This window comes from Aptenodytes patagonicus, chromosome Z, assembly GCF_965638725.1.
Source record: "Aptenodytes patagonicus chromosome Z, bAptPat1.pri.cur, whole genome shotgun sequence".
In the NCBI taxonomy this organism is placed as follows: domain Eukaryota; kingdom Metazoa; phylum Chordata; class Aves; order Sphenisciformes; family Spheniscidae; genus Aptenodytes; species Aptenodytes patagonicus.
The window spans coordinates 51,761,230-51,779,463 of NC_134982.1; the positions used below are offsets into that span (position 1 = coordinate 51,761,230).

Genomic DNA, 18,234 nt, shown 5'->3' on the forward strand with positions numbered 1-18,234 from the left:
AAGCACATACTGCGAGAAAAATGAAAGTGTAATTTGAAAAGTAGATGCTTTTACTCCTGCGTCTGATGGAAACCAGATTATTGAAGTGCTAAATGGAAATATTTGCTTATAAAAAGAGCAAATATTTAAACTTATTGCTATTTATCAAAGTACAAAGATGTGCCCTCCCTCTCTTTTCCTCTCAGATTTATTCTTGCTGGCAGAAAAAAAAGTCACAGGAAAGCTAAACTTTTAAAAAACTGAATAAAGTTGTCATAAAAGCTTAACTAGTGAAGTCTTTCAACAGAATTAGAGAGAGATGGATATCTTCACCACAGATTTGCCCCATATAAGCAACATATACTTTACCCTCAAAGATGACTGGATTTCTACTAGAGTTATCAAAACATCAAACCTTTGTAGCTGTAAAATACCAGCCTTAACACTGAATTCATGTTGCAATTTGTGCTTTGTGTTAAGTAATTAATTTCTCATAAAGCTAAAGATCAAAAATTTGACAGCCCACCGAACTCCAGAGTTTAGGATTAAATTGTTGCAAGTGGTTTGGAAAAACTTATCTAAGGCAGGGAAGTATTAGGACTCAGCTCTTCCTGTAAGTTGGTCAGCCTTTATTTTTAGTTTTCAATTGTCAATATTTTTTTTCCTTTTTGTAAAGGAAGTGTAAAGAACTGCCAGTACTGGAAGCTAAATTACTTTATTTACAGGTCCAGTATGATACAAACAGGACTGATGATGCTATGCAGCATTCAGACTAGTTCAGCTCCTTCAGCTGGTATGACCTCTAAGAAAAAGAATAAATGCTAATGCTAGATATAGTCACTGAAGTTGCCACAGTTTGTTGATCTCTTATTACCTGAAAAACTGCCTGAGAACTCGGCACCTTGGGGAAGGTACAAGCCACTTCTCCAGATTAAACTTTTAATGCTACTTCCACATCAACTCTTTGTGGTCACTTCATGGTGTACAATAGCACTCCCTGTAAAAATAGCAACTAAATGCTTCCTTTACCAAAGTGCACAGTAACAGAGAAGGGGATTAATTTGGCCCTGCTAAATTAGAAAAGCCACCTTGTTTCACCTGAAGACCATAAAGACTTCAATACAAATCCTACCCATGCAAACAAAATCAATTAATAGGTTAAATCTATCACCTGTGCTTTATGAACATCAGGCTATGCAAATGTACTAATACCATGCTTGATCCCTATCCTGAGCTACTGCTTGCATAAAAAAAGCTGAAGAAACCTTGTATTTTTAAACTTAAATAAAGGAGAGGGAAAGGTCTTTAGAACAAAACCAAAACTTAATTATTTAAACAGGAAATATTCCTTGGCTGTATTTAATGCTTTCATTAAAGCTACAGTGTACACAAAGTCAACAAACACTTCATGAAGGAGAACACCAGGACAGAAGGCTTTAACAGACACATCTCTGGTAGATGATGTCAAAAGCTGAAGTGCTTAGAATTTTCTTATATGTAATCACTGATGTGACATCTGTTCTGCCAAACTCTGTGTAAGCATGTGACTACCTCGAGTAGACCTGAAACTCACCTTTAAAATACCAGGTCCTGCTAAGCAGCACAGCGAGTGTATCTGTGTAAGTCAGGAAGGAACCTCCAGAGAGCATCACCCAGTGCTTAGACCATACTGACCTATCAGCTATAGCAGCTGAACTGTAGCAGATCTGAACAAGCAGTGAGCCCTTTTCAACAGAACTTCCTGCCTGCAAAAGATCTCTACAGATTCTTTGGATAGAAGACCTAGTTAAACTACAGTTTAAAGAACTATTACCTTTAAGGCTTATTTTTTAAGACTGATGATGCAAACTCTGGAAGAAAGGCACATATGTCCGCTCTAAAATTCTGCAGTTCCAGTAAACGTGAAAAAGTTTAATGTGATTGAATTGTGTTATTGTAAGCCTATTAAATTACAGTTTCTGTTGTAAAGAATCAACCTTTTCCCCTCCCAAGTCATTAAGTGAAAGGCCCTGTAATGTTTTAAACAGTTTCAGCTAACACTTCAAATTTTGCAGAGGGAATGCAACAATAGTTCCTGTCTTTTTAACATTATTTATTATTAATATTGATTAAGGAAAATAAAGATATATATGAGCAGAAAGCCAGCAGTATCAAGAACAGATTCACACCCAGAGTGAAATGAAAATGGAAACAGAAGCTGGGGAGATGACTGGGTACTGGAACATGAACCAATAGGTAAGCATGGAATAAGGGGAAGAGGAACAGCCACTACCACCAAGTAGCACAGAGAAGCCTTTAATTACCAGCTGCTCATTAAGTAGGTTTGTCAGAGTCTCTCAAGGTTGGAAAGTTAAATTTGCAGAAAGCAAAAACCTGCTGGGCCCAGACAGTGACCAACTCTGAGATATTTTTAGGCTCAATTCCTTATTTGGATTCCTACTTACCCTGGTCTGGATACCCCCTGGATTCTTATTTAAGATCACATTGAAACAAGAGCAACAAATAGGCCTGTCAGTCTCTCACATTAGTAGTCTTTTGCCTATCAACTTGATTTTCTTCATCTCGGCACTGCAAAATTCCATTTGTCTTTGCTGCCCAGGAACGCACAAGGACAGCAGGAACATGGAATGTTAATGCATAGACCATAAACATACTGCACAGGAATGTAAGGAGAATTGTTCTGAAGGCCATTGAATTCTACCAACTTTTTTTTTAACATGTCCTTTATTTTCAGCAGTTGTTTGTTATTCAGGTGACTCATTCTGTATTTTTATTACGAGTATGCAAGATGTAGGTAAGATGAAGCACACAAATGCCTGTCGAATCCCAAGCCTGATCCTGTAAGCTGACATTTCTGCACTGTCTATCAATGTGTTAATTCTTGTCAAAAATAAAAACCTAAAACACATGACAGCAGAACAATACCGAAGCAATAGTCAGATGAAAATAATTTCTCCACTTGCGGTTTCCTCAAACATCATACAAAAGACCACCATCTACTGTTGACATCACTAAGTCTTTTAGTAGACATTTTGCACGCTAACAGGCAATACTATTTTACATCACTACCAAAAGAGTGAAGACCTCAGTTCTATGAAATCAATCTGAAGGATAAGATCACTAATATGCTACTTCCATAGCCTAAAGCAATGGGTCTACAAGAGATGAATTCCCCCCAATTCCAGCGTGCCACAGGATGTATACCTTAATGGTTGTATATTTGTCATTCTTGCCAGACCCCTGTTTAATTATTTCTGCTTAAAAATTAGTCACTTTGCTTGAGATAATGTTCTGTTTTGTTTTCTCTTTACGGCAACTACCTTCTATTTTCTCTCCCTTGCATACCCCTCTCTTATGCTCCTTATGGAAAAAAAAGTCAATGTAGGTTGACTGCTTGTTGAAAGGTGTGGGGGAGAAGAAAAACACTACACACGCTCTCCCATCTGTAAAGCCTGAATAATTTATTCAGACAAACCTTAAGAACCCTCTCAAACATCACAGTGTATTAGTGTACAATTAATGACAACTTCAGAAATCATGCTTTTGGTGCAAAGCATAAATTTAATGGTAAGTGCCACAAGATGGTTTTTCATTACTTCAAAGCAGCGTATGATTGACAATAAACTTATAAATAAATATTATCAGGATTAAGAACTGCATTTAATTTGTACTTAGTTTTGAAAAACTCTGGATTGCTAGGAAACAATCTCTGTCTGACAACTGTCATAATTAAAAACATTCCTGGCTGAAGTAACACAATTCAGCAGTGCATTTTTAAGAGAACTGTGTGTCTTGAGTTTCCATGGAAGTATTAGCATCTTCCACAGAAGAAGGGCATGATGATATCACAGCACACAATAAAATCAGTGACTTGGTTTCAGTCCCTGTTTTCCTGGTAACAATATTTAACTGTTTTTTTTCAAACTTAGCTTTAAAACAGGTATCCACTATTGGTTTTCAGAGATCTCATTACAGGATATTAACCTTCTGGGGAGAGGGGCATATTTTCCTCAGGATTCATGCTTTTTTGTTGGTTTACCAAAATAAGGAGTGTTGTCTTGTAGCAGATCCTTCCTGGGTATGAGCACTGTAATAGAAAAAAACCTGTAAGAATATAATCTTATGGAAAATACTACTTAAAATTCTAAAGTTGTTTTTACATTTACAAGCAAAAAGTCAGGTTACTACAAAAAAATCAGGTTACTAAAATGAGAATATGAACTTCTGGTACGCGTACAAGCAGTAACATGGTACCTACCCAAGATAAAATTATATTAAGATTTTTACCTTCTGTTGGTCAGAATATTGCCTTCCCTTTTTCCTTTTAAAAGCACTGAAAATATTTTAATAGCATTAAGAATCCATAAAAAATGGTAAAGCGTTGCAGTAACTTTTGGCAAGAGAGAGAATGGCAATTTTATCATGCCTGAGTCAGATTACGTTTACTTCAACAGTTCCAAAACCAAATACTAAATTTGACTTAGCCCTCTCCCCCAGCGTCCTGGAATCTGATCTGTAACATTCACCTTGTCACACCTGTTTTAAAGGCCAACAGGAAAAGAAAGCATCAAATGAAAATTATGGCCACTGTATCATCACAGAAGTGCAGTGCATTAGGGTTTGTCTAATTATACACCATTTTAACCTTTTCCTGACTCTAAGTTCTTGCCATCTAGCTCTTCAGAAATCAGCTTGTCCTTTCTTCATGAAGGGAAGAAGCTATGTCATGTCGGATTTGCTTCAGCAGCAAAAACTAAAGCACAGACACCTGAAATCATAATGCTGTACTTTGACTAAGTCAGCTGTGAAAGGTACAGTAAACCTGTAAAACTGTGTGTGTAATGAGTAACATTCTGTCCAAAGTGCACTGATATCCCGTTACCTTATATGAAAGAAAACTGACTTCCTTCAAGGTATGTTCCTTTTGTATCTGTGTACTGATACTGATGCATTTAGTAAGTTTAAGAGCTTTAAGTAAAATTTCAATTGCATTTCTCTTAGATAAAATACTTGTGAGTAAATTTATAATAAAACACGTTGATCTACACACATAGAATAGGTACATGAAACATAAATACCTGTCCTGGTTTCAGCAGGGATAGAGTTAATTTCCTTCCTAGTAGCTGGTACAGTGTTGTGTTTTGGATTTAGGGTGAGAACAATGTTGATAACACACCAATGTTTTAGTTGTTGCTAGGTAGTGTTTACACTAGTCAAGGACTTTTCAGCTTCCCATGCTCTACCGACTGAGAAGGCTGGAGGTGCACAAGAAGCTGGGAGGGGGCACAGCCAGGACAGCTGACCCAAACTGGCCAAAGGGATATTCCATACCATGTGACGTCATGCTCAGTATATAAAGCTGGGGGAAGAAGAAGGAAGGGGGGGACGTTTGGAGTGATGGCGTTTGTCTTCCCAAGTAACCATTACGCGTGATGGAGCCCTGCTTTCCTGGAGATGGCTGAACACCTGCCTGCCCATGGGAAGTAGTGAATGAATTCCTTGCATTTGCTTTGCTTGCGTGTGTGGCTTTTGCTTTACCTATTAAACTGCCTTTATCTCAACCCACGAGTTTTCTCACTTTTACCCTTCCGATTCTCTCCCCCATCCCACCGGGGGGGAGTGAGCGAGCGGCTGCGTGGTGCTTAGTTGCCGGCTGAGGTTAAACCACGACAATACCAAAGAAAAACAGAATTGGATATAAAGTATTGAAAAACAAAAGTCCAAACAAATAAAGATTGAGAGAAGAATTTTTAACCTTCCTTTTCAAAGCTAAGTGTTGAACATACACTGCCAACACACCAAATCAAAACCATCAGAACATACGGCATGTGTGGTATATTACTAAAATGTAAGCTTTACTTATATCAGCTTAATCTGAAGTTAAAGTGAAATGAATAGAACCGAGACATTCGTATACTACTGAGTAACGTAACTCAGACTGAAACATTTAAAAAAAAAAATCAGAAAAATTGTCTACTATGACTAACAATGACAATTGAAATTGTCTTCTCTTAAATAAGAAAACCTCAGCCTAATTTCTTTTTCTTCTTTCTTTAAAGATTTACCAGTGAATCCCAACATGACTATACACCACTGCATCTCAAATTCTTTTTAAAGAGGAACACTTAAAGAGTGCGCTGCTTCTGTGACAGCACAGAATAATTTCATTTGATTAGGGAAAATGTTCCCCTTACCAGTATTTGCTCTCACTGTCTAAGACAAGTCTTCGGCTTTTTCTTTTCAGTTATTAAATAGCTATCGTAGAGATGCAGGATTGCAAGGAAAAAAAAAAACGACCAGAAGAGGAAAACCACCAGGTGTAGCTAAATTGTATATTCTCAGCTATAATACAAAAAGTTAGAGTCAGAAGATTCTGACAGTAACTCACTTAAGGAAACCAGCTGCAGCAATAGCTTTCTGAAACATTTTACCAAGTTTCTTTTTTCCCCACTCTTCTTTCATACAACATAGCAACTGATCACTTCAATCTTTTTTTTCGGGGGTGGGGGGGGGTGGCTTGGGATGAAGCAAGGACATAATACTAATTTAAATACAGCCCAAATATAAGTATTTCACAATATTCTCTTTTTTTCCAAATAGGCCAATATACTTTCTACTACAGCAAAGTAAACCTTCACCTACAAAGTTGCCAAAACAAACATGCAGCACTAAAGATGAAGCACTATGAAAAGTACACTTTCAGCTGAGGTCGCTTATTTTTATTTGCCAACCAACAGCAACTCAAGCAGCCACCTTAGGGCTGCACTTCCACTTTTTTTTTTGTGTGTGTGTTAATATATCTGTCCCAAGCCTCTCATTTCATACAAGATGATACCATAAAAGCAACAAGGGAGCTAACTGTAATTCTACTGGCACTATAAAAGTTACCATAGAGTGTAAAGATTAAAGATCAAAGAGTTCTGCTAAAACTTCCTTAATCAAAGCTGTACTGGAATTGAATACCCGTTCAACATGCTACCTAAGCAGACTCATATACCTACACAGGCATTTCCTGCAACAAATTTTGCACCACGAACTGGCTCCTAGGTGCCAAAAAGCAAAGGAAAGTGAGAAGATCCACTTGGTATTTTCATCATATACACACAAAAGATGTTTGGAGGGCACACAGCCAGCTGACCCCAACTGACCAAAGGGATATTCCAGACCATTTGACATCATGCTCAGCAATAAAAGCTGGGAGAAGAAGGAAGGGGGGGACATTTGCAGTGATGGTGTTTGTCCTCCCAAGTAACCATTATGTGTGATGGAGCCCTGCTTTCCTGGGGATGGCTCTAAACACCTGCCTGCCGATGGGAAGTACCGAATGAATTCATTACTTTGCTCTGCTTGCACGCATGGCTTTTGCTTTACCTATTAAACTGTCTTTATCTCAACCCACGAGTTTTCTTACTTTTACCCTTCCGATTCTCAACCCTATCCCACTGGGGGGGAGTGAGCAAGTGGCTGTGTGGGGCTTTGTTGCCAGCTGGGGTTAAACCACGACACTACCTAGCCATAGATTCAACTGGAAGGTGAAGTCCACTTCCAACTTTTTTTCCTCTTTTTATTCTCAGACAGCTTTTCTTTACAAATAAGAAAGGATGGAAACAGTAGGGCGAGATATTCAACAAAATGGAGCAGCAGTGGAAACCACATTTGTGCCATTTATAGGCACAATTTCACACGATGCACTGACGAAGCTATTCAGCATAAACTAGTATCAAAATATGGTGACAATTATCTCAACTCCCTAAAAATTCTGAATTTCTGGTTTCACAAGTTTTCTAATGGCATACTGTGTGCTACCAGTGACATTAAGATAGTAAGGGCTATACCAGCATTGCTTAGTTCAGAGTGCTATCTGACTAATCAAAGCCTGATTCTTAGGAAAGATGCAAACACACTAGAAGCCTGCTCAAAGAATGGCACTTGGGAATGATGTTCTGTTACTGATCAATTTACCATGGTATAAAGGTCTGTATATTCATTCTGTAGGAAGATTTGCTTTTACTCTTTCAGTATAGTATCAAGCTAAGCATCAAGTTGGATCTTCTGCTTTTTTGTATTTTGAGTAATACCTTCCTCCTGGCCACAAAGATTTTTCATTGCCGTGACCTTTAAGAACCATTTATTGTGTAAAATAAAAATGCATTTTTCTGGTATTAGCTTTGAATGTGAATTCCAACTTCACTGAATGCTCTTTATGTTTTATAATTAAAACATAATTACCAGGACAAGTAAGAATATCTATCCATTCTATAAATTTTTTTTCCATACTGTTCATTCTTATTCTGTGAACTTCTATCATGATGCTCTGGATTTCTTTTCTAAGCATTCCTCATCTTTTAATTGGTGATTCAAGACTAAATATTTCTCACTTCAATATATATTCCAAACACACACAAAACAGACAGCTCTCAAACTGCAATGGCTGTTTCAAGATTATTGTTTTGTTCTTACTGCAGTAAGATCAATTACAGAGTGAGAAGCAAAGCTTAGACCTATCCAAAACAGACACAGAAAAAAAAAAAAGGAAAGAACGGGCAAGAGACTGCATAATGACATCCTTTGCATTCATAAGCAGGTCAAATGCACCCTGTGTGCAGATGCACTCCAGATTTTTTGCTGCAGGACAAAGTCTTCCTGGCTACTAGAGTCTGGAAGACCTCTTTCCACACAAACCTCATTGCAACCATTTCTCTAAGAAGTCTCTAAAATTAGGCGGGGGCAATTCTACCACTTTTTCTTTGTGAAGATTTTAAAGGAGACAGCATTAAAGCTCTGCTACGGCCAAAATGGACAATCACCACTGCTCTCCCCTTGTCCACTGAGTCAAGTCATTTCACTGTAAAAGGGTATCAGATTGGTCAGAGATCTCCCCTTTGTAAATCCTTGCTGAGTACTCCCAGTCCCCATTCTGTTCTTAGAACATTTGGAAACAGCTTCCAGGATTGGGTCAACCACCTTCCCAGGGATCACGGTAAGACTGATCAGTTTCCCAGATCCTCCCTCTTGCTCTTCTTGAAAAGAGGAGTGACATTTGCTTTCTTCCAGTCCTCAGGCAACTCCCCTAATCGCCATGACCTTTCAAAGATGATTCAGAGTGGCCTTGCAATGACATCAGCCAGCTCCCTCACCACCCATGGGTGCAACACATCAGGTCCCATGGATTTGTGTATGCCCCATCTGTTCAGATGTTCCCTAGCCTTTTCCTCCTCTGCCAAAAGTAAGTCATCCTCGCTCCAGACATTCCCAATGGTCTGAGGCCCGTGATTCCTGAAGGCAAACCTCAGCAGTAAAGACAGAGGTGAAGAAGGTGCTGAGCACCTCAGTCTCTTCTGTGTCCTTTGTTACCAGGTCCCCTGCCCTATTCAGCTGTGGGCCCACAGCTTCCCCTCCTCCTCCTGCTGCTGATATACCTGTAGAAGCTGTTCTTGCTGTCTTTCACATTCCTTGCCAAGATCAACTCCAGGTGGGCTCTGACTGTCCTAACCCCATCCCTACACGCTCACACAGTATTAGAATATAAATTATTATCTGAACATGAATTCATGTGGCTTTTGCAAGGGAAGTTCTGCCTTACTCCTGCTGGAGTTCTCTGAACAGCTCTTGGGGGGCTGCCACAACATGCTTGGATTCCAGAAGTCCCTCAGCGAACACTTTCAAGAAAACAGCCGCCTTATTATGACAGAAGGTCTTGCAAGGATAAGTCACTGATTAAACTGTAGGAAGTGAACAATAAATGAACAGGTCTCCCAACAGAAGGGTGTCAAAAGTGGAGTTCTGCAGGTATTTTTGTTGGCATCTGTGCTGCTCAACATATTTGTAAGTAACCTGGAAAAGAACATTTTTTAATGATACCATCCTGAATAAGTTCTTTAAGAAAATGGCTTACTGTGAAGAATTGCAGGACAAGCTTAAGACTTGACTGAATAACCAGTAAAATGACAGACAAAATTACATATAGAGACATGCAACGCACACAGGTCAAAAAATATACTAACTTCACAAAGAAAACGATAGGTTCAAAACTGACTATGACCATTCAGATGAGTTTAATGAATACAAGATAATTTTATAAAAATAAATAAATATATGTATGCACAGCAGCCAAAAATGAAATTTAGAATTAGGAATGACTAGGAAACCAATAGAGAATGAAAGAGAAAACATCATTGTGCCATCGTTGTTTGTATAAATACCTGGTTTGCCCATAGCTCGATGACTGTGCTCAGCTCTGATTGAGAGAGAAAGCTCTTAATCATCTTAAGAGAGATATCATAGAATTGAAAAGGGTGCAGAGAATAGCAACAGAATGATCACAGGCATTCACCCGCTGTTTCACAGAGAAGCTGTTCCATGGGGGGGGGGGGGGGGAACCAAAAGGGCGGGCAATAAGAGGCTTAAAAACTCATGAACAGCTTGGTGAAAATGCATAGTAATTGAAGAGTAGGACCAGATTCAAAACTACACCAAGTGATTTGTCATAAAAACCAGAGTAAATTCTTTGTCAAAGGTTCTTGGATGCAAGAAATTTGCATCAGTTGGCCGAAACAAGTTCATGAGAGAGAAACCCACTGAGGGTAACTAAAACAGAAACCACCTCTGGCTCAGGAAGTGCTGCCAGGTGTAAACAGCTGGAAGATGTTTATATCCATCTGCCTAGGATCACTGTGGAAGACTCGACACTGATCTAGACATATCTTTGGCCTAGATCATAATGGCTGTTCTAAAGTTAAATGCTTTAATAAATCTAAAACTGAACATATGTAGAAAGTTTTACAGACACCACTAAACAGAAGTGAAAGGAAACAATGTACACAGCTAAAGATTTCTCCTATCCTCTACCACACAGTTGTATGCTGAACCTACTACTTCTCTTGTGTTTAACTGTAAGATAAAAGAACTTCTAAACCAGGAACCAGAATTTCATAATTTGATAGGCCATCATTGTGTCACAAATCTTCCAAGGCATAATCTGAAACTTCAATTGTCAGAACAAGGTTTTGGAAAAGAACACTCAATCCTCAAGGAAAAAGCTACTCTATGGACAGCGTACATACTGTGTTTGCTAATTCTCCTCAGGCAGCTTCTAACTCTTTGGTAGAGCAAGGACCTGCAGATACTGTGGCTACTACATTTAGACATATACTGACTGACTAGCCAGTACATGCATGCTGACTTGCTACCTAATTGCTGTCTCTCCTAATAGTTAAGGTACCAAGTTATAACTTTTCTCTCAATGAGGGCACTAAATGCAGTCACCACCTCTTTTCTACCAGCCTCCGTATCTCAAAATATTTGTATAGAAACTTTGCACCTTTGAAACCTCTACCTGTCCTAGATAGTGACATTAGTCAACAGGCTTAAATTTAGAGTTTGGGTGGAGAAATGACAGATAAACAGACTTTTGCGCTCTCTATCCCTTTACTTAGTTTTCAAGTTTTATATTTACCGAACTACAACATTTTTAAACATCTTTTTAGCATGCAGCTTTACTCACATATTTTGTCAGAATCTGTGTGAACTGCTTGAATAACAGAAGTTCTGAGAATCACTTCAACATCTGAAGCTATTTTCAGAAGCTAGTAAAAGGGAAAAAGAAACAAACAACACAAAAGATTAATTTAAATTATACGTAATTATTCCTGAAGGTATTTTCCATACCAGGCAGCTATTCAAATAATAAAGCCAGTCAGTTCTATTATTCCATTGGTTATGCACTATCTATACATAGCTTTTAGTTTGGGGATGCTGCAATAACTTACAGGTTGATATATAAGCTACCTTGACATACAGCACGAGAGGAAGGAAACGTCTGCTCAGTAACATACAGCAGCATAGAATCTATATACCCAATTAAAACTGCAAATGAATAAGGTAGAATGCAACTACCGAAACAAGTAACTAGTTTCCAATGATCAAAGACATTGGTGAATGCCTCAATAATATCTGACTACTCCTAGTGAAAGGGTAATCTGGTTATTTTAACATTCCTGTTCTTGAAATAAGGAGACAAAAATAAGGGCAAAACATGACAAGAATTAAGAATATTGAGGTTTCACAGAAAAGCAGTACAGGAACAAGGCACTACCTAAAGATGAGCAGAGGCATTAATATTTGGCAAAAGGCCGAGAATTCCTTCCCTCATTAAGAGGATAAGCAGAAGCACCCTTGCTAGTTTTGCTGAGTGATTAAGGGAAGCCTAATACTTGTTTGCATGATACCTGTGTCAGAAATAAATGAAATTGCACAAGTGAGACACTTTGGGAAACATGCTTACACTAGGAAGTAGCGTGTACCAACAGAAGTGGATCTTTGCAAGAGTTAGAGCTCAAGATTTGACATCTGCACTGAATTTCTCCTCCCACCTTTCCCTTTTAAGGGTTTGGACTAGGTATCCTCGAGTTCCCCCTACTGAATGCCCATTAGCAGCTAGGCTGCATGCTCCTGAATCTGAAGTGGAAGGTGTGCTTCATCTTAAAGTAATTCTGTCATTTGCTCTGAGACTGCTTCACGAAACAAGCCAAATCACAGGAAGTGGAGATAACCAAGGTAACTTCAGAAGTGCACTCCTGATCTGAACTAAAACGCTGCAGTAGATTGAGCTGCCACATCTCACATTCTAACACTGCAGATAGTTACTCCTACCTCCTTAGGTCACTACATAACTAAGTATTTGATGTCACATTAGAAGACGTTGCAGCTTTCTATTCCGGCAAAGTAATGCACATTTGGTTGGTCAATATTCATTTTTTTAGCTGCTGCCCAAAGCAGAACACTAACACCCCCATGTTTATGCAAGCAAGTGCCCAAATTCTCTCAAGTCCTGTATATCATTTGATTCAGTTCCTCTGCATCCTAGTCTATTCTGTATATATGTATATAGAACAAATGACAGTTTCTACGACAGTAGTTGTGATAAAAGTCTAGAATTTCTTCCACTGACACATTTAATCAAGATATCAATTAACCCATATTAAAGAGTTACATATGTGTATTTTGTAGGTCGCCATTCCTAACAAACATAGATTTAAAAATTACAGCAAGTATTTTTCCTGTACATCTATAACAAAAAGAACATACAATTTAACAGATCAGACACCAGGAACACAAACACAGAAGTATTACTATAGGGGCCTGATAACAAGCAGAAATGCTAGAAAGTCCTAACTAAATGCACAGAACTATCTATGTTACTGTCCAGTGGCTGGTATGATGCAAAGGTTCAGATTTACTTCTGCAAAGGACAGATGGAGGCACTTTCTTCCAACTAGTGCCCAATGACAATGTAAATACAGTCAGTTAAAAGGCTGAATGACAAGGACTAAATTACTCACTCTGTATGGATGTTAAGAACTAAAAATACCTAAAATACAGAAGTTTCATTTCAGGCCTCAGTAAGTTTTAGAAAAACGACTCAGTAAAAAGTGTTAAGGTAACAACTGAGCAAAGGTAACTTACACAGTGAGTTAACAGAATGTTCTACTCCTTTTAATGCACCATGAGGAAAGAAGAAGCAAAAAACCCCAGCAATATAATTAATACCTCTATATTACAATAGCCATGATCATTTGGCTGGTTTTTGCCTCCCACAAAAGATGCTGCCTCATTAGTCATCAGGAATCAAAATAACTTCTCATGTCTGCCAGTAACTGAGCAGATTATTTAATTTCTCTGTATCTTTCTGTGCTTGCCTGTACAACGAAGACCAGGTAAACTTAAGTGACCACAGCTCAGATAGATATTATGAGCAAAGTATATAAAATATTTGCATGAAAATAGCAACATAAAACATTTTTTCCATAATTTTATTATAAGCTTCAAAATAAGCATATTGATCAGAAGACACCTTCTCCTTACGTATTTCTGTATGTGCAGAATTCTATAACACACTATTAATACCAATGGACATATCAATATATTTATAAACAAAGATCCATGTAAAAGCCTTTTCGAACTCACCTGGCTCTCACAATGTCTCAATAAGTATTTACATCGGTTTAGAGATCTTTTAAGTAAAAAGCTCCTATGTAAGTATTATTATGCAAAGTGGAAAAAAACAACGAAAACAAGAAGTACCTCATTTATCTTCTCTTCAGATGTCTCATCTTGGTTATTTTTGAATTCTTCATTTATCTTTTGTCTTGCAGCTAAATAAAGTAAACAAAAAAACTAAAGTGTGAACAAAAAATTGTATCTTGTCTTTGTCACTGCCTCAAAGTTCAGAATCCTAAGTCCTTTATAGCACCTTCCTGGTGCACTCTGCCTGAAGTCTTTTAATGTAAGATTTCCATGGATTTCAGGTGATGTCATATTTTAAGTTCACTGGTATAGGAATAAAATATGATTGCCTATCTAGCATTCTGAGCTTTAAAAATAACTGACATACAGAAGCCACTACTAAAAGTTGGTTTACTAAAAAAGCAGTATTTATCCCCTGAGAAACCACTGTACATAAAGAGAATCAACTCAAATGCTTAGTACAGTTAAACATGCTTTGGCTGGACTGAAGAGAGGAAGTAAAAAAAAAAGGGGGGGTGTGGGGGGGTGTGGTGTGTGTGGGAAATCCCAGGAAGATCACCAAGGTTCCAAAAAGAGATGTTTTCCTTACGAAATATGGCTTGAGTCTAACAACCAGTTTTTTGTTTTAAATTAAGGGTTATCTGGTTATGGATACACAAGTTTTCCCAATGATTAGTTATAAAATGTGGAAGGGAATAATTTGAAGGAAGATTATGTTAAGAATTCTCTTTCTGTGTATTCAGAGAAGAAAGTTCCACAGAAAGATAGATAAGCATCCACCACACAAAAAAAGTATCTCACCTTCAAGGGCTCTGGCATCATTTTTAAAAACTTCTTGCCGGGTTCTGTGTAATAATTTAAAAAGCTTCAAAACCTGTCAATACAACATCAATAGAATTAGTTTGTTTGCTAGCAAGATTCTTAGTTAAAATGAACATGTTACAATTAAGAGTGTTCTGGTTGATCTTTCACGTTCTTTCCATTTAGTACAGAATTTTGTATGGAACCAGTATCTATGATACTTTACCTCAATTCCTGATCAAATAACTTGTAGCCAAAGCAGATGTGAGGAAATCAAAATCCTAGACAGTTCTAGATGTTTATTAATCTAAGATGCTAGAGAGTACTAGCACTACACTCCTAAATAATCCTTTGGCATGATGGGAATATAATCCTCAAAATACACTGATGCAAACGTATTTACTGTGTCAATACCAAATAAACCCAACAGAATCAGCGTAACTCTAAAAGTCAAGTCACCTGAAGTGACTACCAAGGGTACATCACTGGATAGTCTCCGATTATGAAAAAAAGATACAAATATAAATGGCTGAAGTATTCTCACACTTACAAGCCCAAGTGAGAAAAGTGAATTTCAAAAGGATCTCAAACTGTATATTAAATAATTCAGCAATTTTTTTTTCGTATATCTATAATACCTGGGCATAATCTTCTATAGATGATGTGGCAAAACCAACACAAAACAAAGTCCTTCCCAAAATGTAACTGCCAGATCAGCAAATAAAAACTTCAATAAAAGCAAACACTCAAAAAATTAGGATTTACAATATAGAGATTATACACCTCAGTATGTAGGTAAAGCAAAACCCCTGAGAATCACAGCTCACAGTCATGTGGTTTTGACTGTTTATTCATACAGGCTGTAATGAATTAAAGAAATCCTCAAGTCCTTATCAGACTTTTTTGGCGTTTGTCAGAGACTGACAGGAATCTCTGACAAGCACCAAAAAAAACCCAACAAACCCCTTGATAATGAGATACCTTTTGAAGCTATTTCTAGTACTTCCTAGTGTGTTTTGGCATCTCTGGAAGGCCCAATTCCAGCTACCTTCATGATATTTTTAAATTGTTTTTTCACAATTAATATTCCAAAAATTTCTTAGAAGGACGCAGAGGAAACACAGGGCTGTAACCGAGAAATTACCATCTTCTTTATCAGCGTGCTGTGTATCTGCAAGCTGGAGATGCAAACAAGACTGTCCCCTAAAAGTGGGAGGCCAATAAAAACATCCTGGCACGGCCCTGAAAAAATGTGTTGCCTCTGCTTCAAATCTGCCAATGACATAGGGAGAAACAGCCAGCTTCTCTGAAAGCTATTACTTCCAACAGAAGTCAACACATTTTTAGATTTTCAAGCTAAGTTCCCACCCTCCGCTCAGCCGGTCACTTGGTTACACCTTGACGTAATTCATCCAGAAGTGCACACGCACAAAAAGACAGTTTTTAGGAAGAGGAAGAAGATGTAAAACAGTAAGTACAGGCAACGTTCCAGTTCAGTGCTGCTTCTTTAATGTAATACTACCACAACTTTAGTGCTATTAAGGGACAACTTACAAATATGAACAAATTCAAATCTCGCTTCACCACGTGGATTAGACCATGTCATAATTTCTACTGCAATTTATGATTTAGCATCCTGTTGAGTATATGCTACTGCATTATCAGTCTTTTGGAAAGGAGGACAAACTAGTGCATTCTCAATTGCATAAGTGTCTCACGAATGTTTAAGCAAAAAACTTTTGTCACTTTTACAAGAATTAGCATGCAACTTGACAATCAGTTAAATCAGTCTGAGCAGAGACATATAAAAGAGAACATGGACTCTGCTAACTCCTTTTCAGCTTATGTGTTCTTAATAATTAGCAACTGAACAGCACCATGTTGCCTTTAATTGCAGCATCCCCTAGATGGTTGAATCTGTGGAAAGCAAACCTATGGAATTAAAACCCAGCAAATAAATTTCTTTTCCGTAGATGTATTTTAAGAGGTTTGACTAAATTATTTGGACAGGACATCCTGAAGTATCTCTACCCCATAATATTTTTGCCATCTTTGCAAATAGTAAAGTTAATATTACAAATGGTTTTGAGACAAAGACATGTATGGCAAAACCTGAAGAAGTATTTTAGGATTATTCTGAACTTTTTCATCGACAATTTTCAGGCATCTTCCTCTGCTATTTGCCTATTTCTGCAAACCCCTCTTTTAAAGTTCTTCACGATGCCAGCCACAGAGTAGTTACATTAGATGACTTTGAAGCAAGGTATATTAATGCACATACTCCTTTGAGCTCTACAGTCACCTAACAAAACACAGAACCCCCCTAATACCTCAGTGTACTGGTACCCCTAATACTGGGCTTCAGAACACTTCTGAAACAGGGGCTCAACTCCCCCAAACCTTTACTCTACACCGTAAAGATAAAAGGTTTAAATAATTCTTCTGTCTTTGCTTTTCTTCATCTTCCCATCACAATTCATTCTCTCGATGTATTTTAACCTCTACTTGATTGTCGTCTCTCAACTTGTTTCCTTTTTCCACAACAGCTTTTGCATGCAAACCCCTACTTCCTATTACCTCGCTTTGTGTCCTTCTTGCCCTGAAAGCCTCTGCCTGTTGATGCTCTATAAATGCTAGGAACCGCTAGGGAAAAAAGGTTCCTGCCCTCCAGTGACACGCAAGGAAAAACTCCCCCAAGTATATCGCTTGCGTCTAGTTACTATTTACAGCCTAAGGTCGCAGATTTGAGGGGGAACACAGCACGCTCCCTCGGCGCTGCACGCGCTACCACCGACTCCAAGCACGCTGGGCACCAAGCAGCGCACGAGGGACAAAGACCCCAGGGGCGGCTGGAGCATGGCGGCAACAATCCGCCGGCGGCAGCCTTCCCCCGGGCGCCTGCGGCACTCTAGAGCACGAGCGACTCCCGGTCTCACGCAGGGCGCAGGCCAAACGGGGAAGGAGAGGGCCGGCCCCGCGGCCGCCGCAGGGTGGCGACGGAGGGAGGCGGAGAGCCGGCAGCCTCCGCCGCCGCCTCACGCGGGGCCGACCCTGCGCGGGGCCGACCCTGCGCGGGCCCTCCCCGTCCCTTCCCCACCGGCCCCGGCTCCAATTCGCTCGGGGCGATCCCCGAGCACCGGGGAGGCCCCGATCTCTCCCGCCAGCCTCAGGGGACGCGGCCAGGAGGGGGCCTCACCGAGAAAGGCCAAGCTCTCCCCTCGGGGGGCCGCGGCCGCCGGCGCCCTCTCCCCGCCGCGTCCCTGCCGTGCCGCCGCGCATGCGCGCCACACTCACCTGCCCGCGGCTCGCCATGGCGACCATCGTCCTTTTCCGGTCCGGAGGAGCGGGGAAGCGGTGGAGGCGGAAGTGACGATCGAACACGGTCCGCGCCCTCCCCCCCGCGGCGGTGCTGCCGGGTGCTCCCGCCAA

General features: G+C 39.4%; 1 protein-coding gene across 1 annotated transcript; it reads right to left on the minus strand.

The window, feature by feature from the left end:
* Positions 1-3,416: 3,416 nt before the first annotated feature.
* Positions 3,417-18,190, minus strand: LYRM7 (LYR motif containing 7). Its single transcript, XM_076362064.1, has 5 exons — positions 18,100-18,190; positions 14,806-14,878; positions 14,062-14,132; positions 11,483-11,564; positions 3,417-4,066 (listed from the first exon to the last, which is right to left on the minus strand). Exons 1-5 carry the CDS (start codon positions 18,124-18,126, stop codon positions 3,990-3,992), a joined length of 330 nt encoding a protein of 109 aa, XP_076218179.1. The 5' UTR covers positions 18,127-18,190; the 3' UTR covers positions 3,417-3,989.
* Between the last annotated feature and the right edge of the window lie 44 nt (positions 18,191-18,234).

Coding starts and splice junctions, on each gene's coding strand:
- LYRM7 (XM_076362064.1), bottom strand. CDS start 18,126: ATGGTCGCCATGGCGAGCCGCGGGCAG. Junction 14,879..18,099: donor CCATGGCGAGCCGCGGGCAG/GTGAGTGTGGCG, acceptor TTGTATTGACAG/GTTTTGAAGCTTTTTAAATT. Junction 14,133..14,805: donor TGATGCCAGAGCCCTTGAAG/GTGAGATACTTT, acceptor TACTTTATTTAG/CTGCAAGACAAAAGATAAAT.